The sequence below is a fragment of the Hydra vulgaris genome, chromosome 03 (genome assembly GCF_038396675.1).
Source record: "Hydra vulgaris chromosome 03, alternate assembly HydraT2T_AEP".
NCBI classification, from domain to species: Eukaryota; Metazoa; Cnidaria; class Hydrozoa; order Anthoathecata; family Hydridae; genus Hydra; species Hydra vulgaris.
In genome coordinates, this window is record NC_088922.1 from 16,912,534 (window position 1) to 16,921,671 (window position 9,138).

The 9,138-nt window shown below is 26.5% G+C and overlaps 1 protein-coding gene across 2 annotated transcripts in view; it reads right to left on the minus strand.

Annotated features, from left to right (window-relative positions):
• The window catches only part of LOC136077983 (uncharacterized), a 42,312-nt gene extending 33,811 nt beyond the window's left edge, over nucleotides 1–8,501 (minus strand). Inside the window, exon 1 of one of the 2 annotated variants that reach the window (XM_065792493.1) lies at nucleotides 7,921–8,501. In XM_065792493.1, the coding sequence (XP_065648565.1) occupies nucleotides 7,921–8,152 (232 nt within the window). In that variant the 5' untranslated portion in view covers nucleotides 8,153–8,501. The remainder of the gene's footprint in view (nucleotides 1–7,920) is intronic. The other variant, XM_065792494.1, reaches the window with a different exon arrangement.
• Between the last annotated feature and the right edge of the window lie 637 nt (nucleotides 8,502–9,138).

Consider the following 9,138-nt stretch of genomic DNA (forward strand, 5'->3'; position numbering starts at 1 on the left):
CTCCCACGCATACGGACCAACACAAAATATCCTCTTTCAATTTCTTCACAATAACTTACCTACTGCAGCTTTGCCGCCAAAATCGCTAGGCAACAGATTGTTAAAAACAGCAAATGTAAAACTTGCGGAAAAACTGAGGACAATCTTCACACCTTTGCCTGCTGTCCCCCTTCTGCTACAATATGGAAATATTTTTAACACGTATATAACTTCCTAACAACCCAAAACAATTTTTCCCTAATAAATTTGATTTTCTCGCTTGAAACTGCAAAATTGTCGGAGAAAAACTCTACCTTGCAGCTTCTATTGACCCTCACAAACCATCATGAGTGCAGTATGGAACAACAGTTGCTTATGTCTAATAATTTTGAAATTGACCCATTGGCAGTAATCAGGTTAATAATCAAGAACATAAGGAATATTATTACCTTAAAATATAATTATTATCTTTGTAGAAACACTGCGGACATTTTCTGCCAATTTTTTTTTATCAAAAACATTTTCTGTCAAGCAGAGAATGGGACTCTGAAACTAAACATATCAGCTAAACTAAAACACTGGCTCATAAAAAGATTTTCATGTTTAGTGAAAAGTTCACATTCTCTGCAAATTATTTTACAACGACAATATTGTTATTTACGCTTAACAATTAATCCAATCCTACTTTTAATATATTGTTTTATGTTATAATTTTTTTTGGCGTTCGTTATGTTTTGTTTTGTATTTGTTAGTATTTTTGGGTATGTGTAAGTGCTTTAAATGTTATAATTTTTATATAAGTAACTTACTCTACCCAATGCTCTGAATTACTTTTAAAAGATTCTTTATAAACCCTTCTTCACTTTCAATTTCATACCGTACATAGGCAAAAAGACAAAATTTAAAAAATACAAAAAATCAAAAAATACAGTATGCAAATTCAAATAATACAAATAAAATAAAAATAAAATAATATATATATATATATATATATATATATATATATATATATATATATATATATATATATATATATATATATATATATATATATATATATATATTAAGGTGGTTCTAAAAACAACTTTTTCTGAAAATGACTGCTGCCACCCCCTGAATATGTTGTATATAATTAAAAAAATGCTAGATTTAAGAAATTTTTGAATAAAAAATATTTTAAGGGGTTGCTACCGACCCTCGAAAATTATATAGGTCCCTAATATTATTAAAAAAAAGTTTTTCAAAATTATGTCATGTTGGGTCTCAAATGAAGGGAAATTATATAAAAATTTTAAAAATATTAATCTATTTATAAAAAAACAGATAAAAAAAATTATAATCAAAAAATCTTGTTAAATTCCTTATTTTTCATTTTTAGTTAAAAAAACGTAACTTTTTGTTTACTTAAATCTAAAATAAAAATTTAATTATAAAATGTCTAATTTTGATGCAAGTGATTCAGCAGTTAATCAAGTAATTGAATCTTTTTCAATGTTAACAACTTCTTTCAATGCACAATAAATTTCTTTTAATCCCAATTATAGAGCATTCACATGACTTTCCAATCTGCTAGTACTTAATGACTTAACTGTTAATTTGTAACATTTCGATTCAAAAGTTTGCCAACATTTTGAAGTCGCAGAGGAAAAATTATGTATAGCGTGAATTTGTGAAAAAAATTTCTTAATTTCTAAAGAGTGACGGACACAAGGAATATAAAAGGCTCATGAATTTAAATCAGTTATACGCTTCTATACACCAATTTTTTTACCTTTCATATTGCATTCATTATCATATATATAAAGATAATCAAAACAAAAAATGTGTAAAAATAATTAAATAAATAATAGACTAACAAGGAGATTTATATTGTTTTTATAAAAACATTCAAGAAAATGTTTTTTAAATCTGAATAATAAGGTGCAGACATGTCATTTACAACTGATCATAGGAACTTAAGGCGTGGACCTATTTCAGTAAAGCTAGCATCAATGTCGGCCATCTTGTCCGGAAGTAAACATAAAATGTAAACTTTCGTCTGATTGGTTAGCAGAAAACATTGGAAAAAAAAACTGATTGGGATTGGATAAAGGGGCATAACTCAGTTTTTACAAAAATGGACTAAGTACATTTTGCATTTTTAGTTATAGATCTAGAAAGGCCTATATATTTTGTTTCTAAGCAGAATTTTAATTTTGCGCCTTTTTAATGCTGCGCCTGTGTGATTCGCACACTTCACGCACACTACGAGCCGGCTCTGCTTGTATCCGATGAAAAGTTTAGCAAATAAATGCCGTTAATTAATCTTTCGTTGAGGTTAAACTTTCGCTACCAGTAGTTTTAACAAAAATCTTTTTTTTGAATAAAATGTGGAAGGCGCAACATTGACAACTAATTAAAATTCGAATATAAATCTCTTTAAAAGCTTAACAAACTATATATCAATAGAAATCTAAATCAAATAAACTTTTTCATTAAATAAATTTTTAACACGCATCATTGAACAATAAAACCATTGTTTTATAAATAGTAACTAAAACATCAAGTCCAAAACAAAACTCATTTAATGTATAAAAAGAATGTTTTTTTGAAACGAAAAGAAGACGTTTTTAATTAATTAGCTAAATACTTTTACTTTTCTACGAGTTAAATTTTACAGTGCTTACTAGGGTTATAACTTTTTTCCAACTCCGTGCTCCTGTACTGTAGATTGATGAACTTTTACCTAAAAAGCACGAAATGAACTAACATTTGCATATCTTTTAAAAAAAGTTCACCCCGCCATTGAAAAATCGATTTTGACATAAGTACTACTATGTATTACATAGTAGTACTTATGTCAAAATCGAACCATTTACACAGCCGCTAGATGTGAATGGCAGGGGCGCCCAAAGCATTTTTTGGTCTTTGAGATAGCAAACTTCCAGACATGGAGCAAACTCCAAACAATCATATGTTTATACTTATGTCAAATAAGGATGTTTTGCAGAAAATTGCGATGATTGGAGGTTGGGAACAAAAAAGCCCCGAAAATTTAGCCCCACCTGCCCCAAACGTGAGAGCAACAAGTTGATGAAATGTTTTTTGTATTATTTTCAACTAAACTTATATTCATCGATAAATTTTAAATTTCATAGTAAAATATTGTAGCGTTCAAAAATTATGACCATATAAAGTTTAAACCCTCCTCAATTTGAGGGGGTTGCAAATTTTATATTGTCATAATTTATGAACTCTGAGAGATAATACTATGAAACTTAAATTTTATCAATGAATATAAGTCTAGTTAATTTGAAATGAGTTGACGATTCTCTTCCACAATAAGTTTAAACAATAACCTGTCTTTTAACTAAAGGATAGCTGTAGCACTGAATTGATCTTTTACAATAAGAATGCAAGATCAGGAAATTTAAAGTACTTTTGACTGTGGTGATTATTGGAGTGTTTGAGATTTGTTTTTACCATCATCATCTTACTCTCCGTGGAATGGCCGCTTGATATTACTAAACCATGGTTTAGTAATATCAAGCGGCCAAAAAAAAAAAAAAAGACCTTGTTAGAAAATTTGCAATTTGCAGCCCTCTTAGAAAAAAATATTTTCTAAGAGGGTTGCAAATTGATTTCTAAGTGGGTGTCGAAAAGCTCTCCGAGAGCAAGGTTGAAAAAACACTCCGAGGGGGTTACAAAAATTTTTAGAAAGTGAAGTGGTCAAGTGGCGTCAAATCGACGTTTACGCGAGTAAAGTGATCAGGTGGCGTCAAACCTTTAAATTACTACTACATTATTTTGTTTAGTTTAATATACATTACGACATACATATTACAAATATATACTACGCCGTGTAAAAAATATATTTGCATATATTATATAATTAGTTGTACCCAAGTATTGCATAATTGCACATTCTAACATCTAGTTCAATATCTGTCTGCTTTCTCTATGCCTTCTTTCTAATTCAACTTTTTCTTACTTTCATTTCAATGATAACCATATGGTTATCATGGGATTAAGATCGGCAACAGAGCGCTGGCGATGCCCCTTATGTATCAATGATTTACCATAATTATTTTATGATCGGCAACACTGTGTCAATTTTGCTAATAATACCGATCTTGTGTCAATTTTAAACCATGTTTGCAACAAAAAAAAAGTGTAAAATTGCGCACGGGTAGTTCTTTATAAAAACTTCTTACGTGAATATTCTACAAAACTTAAGCTTTCTATAAAACGTCAGCCTCCTCACAATTTATAAAACTTTGACTTCAGATAATCACATATATTTTAGTTAGCAGCCGTATTTGTATTATACAAATAAAGGAAAATAATTATAATAGAAATAAATACAATTATGAATGATATACAAGCTAAAGTTTTTGTTACCGGTTCTAAATGTAATTATTTTACTATCTACATTACTAAAAATATTCCAGAACATTTTACAACACACTTTTTTAAAAACAATATAAATAAATACAATACAAGAGCAACAGGCAACTTTAAGATACCTTTTGAAACAACAAGACTCTCAAAATTCTCAGTTACATATCGTGGTCCCTATTTATTTAACAAATTAGTTTCCAGAAACGAATCACTACTAAACTTAAACAACGAACACTCTCTGAAAAAAAAGCTAAAATCTACAATAATTAAATTAAACAACTGTAAGGAGTTTTTTTAAATTTGAATAAATAAAAAAATGTAACTTAACTTTTAATACAATTCGATAATAAATATAATATTAATAACAAGGTATATATGTAACACGTACATATATACCGCGTATGCAACTGATTTTTTATGTGTATTACACGTCTAAGAAATAGGTACTCGATGACAAGACTGACTTAAGTCTTCTGCGAGCTTCCTATGACTACAAATAAGTATTTCTTCTTATCAATCTTACACAAATTTTGTTTTTATCATATTTTATACACTAACATTATCTTAAAATGTGGTAAATAAACTTATAGTGAAACTTCTAAACTCTCCTCCAAAAAATCAGCAGATTATTTTTATTTATTGTATTTTTTATTTTATTTGGAGTAAAATAGAGATATATTTCTCGGATTATTTTTACTTACACGTTATTATCTTGTTATAATTGGTATTTATTTTATTCATGTCTCGGAGTTGTAAGCAACTATATTTTTATTTACCACGTATATTTTGAACTTTATATTTATGATTTAAATTTGTATATCTTTACTGCCAATCAGTGATTGGTAACTTGTAATTACTTTGTAGTTGTAAAATAAAACATGTATAAAAAAAAAAAAATATATATATATATATATAATAATAAATATAAATTTATTACAATCAATATAATACTTTTATGTTATTAATTTATGTTGTTTGAAAATATTTTTATATTATAATATATTTATAAAGTAACATCGTTACATAAACAAACTAAATGCATTTAATTTGTATACATTTTGTTTGTTAAGGGGTTGTTTATAGACTAAAAGATGAATAAATGCTCCACTAGAAAGCGTATAATGCATGTTCTTCTACGTTTTAAAATAACTTATTGCGAGCTTCAAATTTGTTAAATGTTTTTGTTGATAGTTCCACATCATTGTACATAGAATAATGTTATTCATAACGTACATAATTTACATTATTTATCATATCATGCTGAGAGGTTTGGTTGTCTTGATATGGTTTTGGCATTTTCATTTTTTTATTTATTTATTTATTTATTTTTGAGAATTTTTTGAATTCTTTATATATAACTAAATTTATTTTATTCTCTGAATTTCTTCAGCAAGAGTGCTCAATGAATAATATAAGAGCTTTATATGTTTTTTTGACGAGATAAAGTCAAAAATAATTATTTTTTTTTTAATTTTTTTATTTTTTAATTTTTTTTTTTTTTGTGTTTCATTTATTTTGCTGTTTAATAAAAATAATCGACATACATTTATAGAAGAAATAAAAAATGTCTGTAGAACGAAAAAGATAAAATTTGAAAGAAAATTTTGTCAACAAGCACCGTTTTTGTATATACAATATAAAATAAAAACTCTTTTACTTGATAAAATAGTGATTTTACAATGATTTTTTTAAAATAAAGAATTAAACTGACACGGGGCTAAAAGGAGATAGATACGACAATACATGATCGCAATCTTTTCATAGATTTACTTTACCTACATATACTTTCAATAGAGTATAGATATTATGATAATAACCCTAATGGGCATAAAACTGCTACGCTGAATAGTAAATTAAATAAAGTAAAAAAAATTAACTGAAAAAAAGAATCAATCAATTTAAGATTTACTCAAGCGCAAAAAAATCTCAAATTTTAAAAATTTCTTTTTTGATTTGAAATTGAACTTAATGACTTTTCCATACATTAAAGTTTTGATTTCATTTATTTCATAACTTGTTATTAGGGTTTTCAGGCGAGGGATTATTGTTGGTTCGACACATAAAAATTAAATGCTGATAGATATTTATTTCAAAAATATCCATCATTTTTACATCATTTATTATAGGTTTAGTGTGTTCGCGTTTATTTTTAGAGTAAATAATTATGCACGCATGTTTTTGTAAGCTATAAATTTTTTTACACTTTGATGGTTGCGTACTTACCCATGGAATACTTGCATAACTAATGAAGCAATGAATTAATCTAAAATATATCAGTTTGAGACTTTGTTTATTAATATACGAACGAAATCGATACATAATACCAATTATATTGGTAATCTTAGATTGAATATATCTTATTTGAGAAAGCCAGGTTAAATTCTCATCAACAAAAATTCCTAAGAATCTGTTACTGGCTCGTTTTTTAACTAATTTATAAATTACGATAAGGTCAGGCAACTTAAAAAAAAGGTTTTCTTGTATTTTTTTATGAAATAATATGTTATTTGTTTTCTCTGAGTTTGGCAAGAGTTTATTAGCCCTAAATGAATTAATTGCTTTATTTAATTCATTAATCATGTCTATATGTTCACAACTACATGTTTACCACAAAAACTAATCATCAGGTAAAAAATATGTAATATTATTTTTTTTAAAAATATATTCTTCTAATTATATTCAATATTATGCTTTTTTCTTTTTTATAACTTAATCTCGTCAACAAATACACACACACGCACACGCACACACAGATATATATATATATATATATATATATATATATATATATATATATATATATATATATATATATATATATATATACATATATATATATATATATATATATATATATATTTATATTATATATATATATATATAAATAAATATATATATATATATATATATATATATATATATATATATATATATATATATATATATATATATATATATATATATATATATATATATATATATATATATATATATGTACATCGAATTTTAATTTGGTTTTGCATAAGATACCAAAAACGATTGTTTGGCACGTTTTCACATATTCTAGCTTGTTGATCCTTAAAAGATAATCGTCACAGTTGTTTATAAACTTTTCACGTATTTTTATCCTTAAGACTGCAAAGGACTATTGTGGAGGAAGCAAATGCTATTTATCTATACAAAATTTGTTTTTAATATTATTATACAAGTGTGGAAAGCTATGATCTGACGACTATATAAACAAGCTAGTGTGGCATCATCAGCATTTATCAACATAGTTGGGGACAAAAATAAAATGATATCTAGCTATCTTTATAAGCAACTTAAAAAAAAATTTAGTAAATGATCTTCAATATTCAAGTTAGTAGAAACGTGAATATTGAAATAATTTTTTTCATTTAAAATCCATATTTATCTGCAGTCTGTGTGGAAAAAAAACCTACAAACTTTAAAAATGGCTATCTACTGTAGTTTATATATAGTTGTAAGGTTGTCGCAAGTTTTAACTTATTTTTGGCATAACGAAAAGTATTAAACAGTATAAAAACAACTTAGACTTACTGAAATACGACCAGAGTGAAAATAATCTAAAATAGCTCAAATCTTTTCTAAAACATTTAACAATCATTGGTCCTACTATTGGAAGAGTAGAAGCCAGTACGATAACCGAAATATTGATCGTATCAAAATCTTCTGCTTTAAAAACCGGACTTGGAGTGTTTAAACTTTTTGTAGTTGTAAAGTAAGTCGATAAAAAAACGTATTTAAAAAACCTACTGGATGGTTTGTTCATTTTTCTTATTAATAGCTTGATGTTGTAAAACTACACAATTAATTTGCTAAAAATTTATTCTCGATAATTTGCGGCATCAAACATTTTAGAGCAAACTTTAACATAACGTAATGAGACGTAATCGAAACGTGACATAATACTGACTTCAGCGTTCACATGATTTTCTCTATCCATGTTTATAATCTTAAAAAACATTATGATCTTTTTCATAAAAAACCTCAATAGCTGATTATAATCGGCTTGTTAATCCTTAAAAGTTATTCTTTAAAGTTTATTGCTGTTTTATAAAAAAAAAAAAAGGTTTTAATAAACTTTTTTTTAATCTCCAGTTATTGTAAAATTCAAATTTTAACATAACTTATTTTATGTTTGACGCACCGGTGCAAGTAACAAAACCTACGGTACAAGTAACGAAAACTAAAAAAGCTGACTCAGCGGAGTCAGCTCTATTGCTGACACAATTGTATCAGTAACATTAATCAGTAAATTAAACTTGACTTATTTTAAAATAAATAATTACAATTTTATGAAATAGATCAAATTCCTATTAGCAAGTAAGATTATAGAGTGTTATAATAGCAAGTAGTTATAGAGTGCGTATCATAAAAAAAGAATCGACATTTAAAAACAGCATTTAGCTTTTTATTTTCATATTTTAATCACAAATAATTTTTTTTTAATTGACAAAATCAACTTTTTTACTAATTTATCGAATAGGTTTTTAAAATGCCAATGCTATAAAAAATGATGGTAAAAAATGATATAGGGAAGAGTGGGGTAAAAACGAATATTGGGTAAGTCGAATGAGGTCGTAACAACATGATAGAGTAGGGTCCTTTACAATCTCTTTTAGTTTGCTGAAAGGGGGTACCATGCTCTATTTAGGCCGTCCAGTTGTATAGCAAATCTGCACACATTATTCAAGATAAATTGAGCTTATATTTTTCTAAATATTTCATGCCATTTTTAGCTTGAGAAGCATTTAT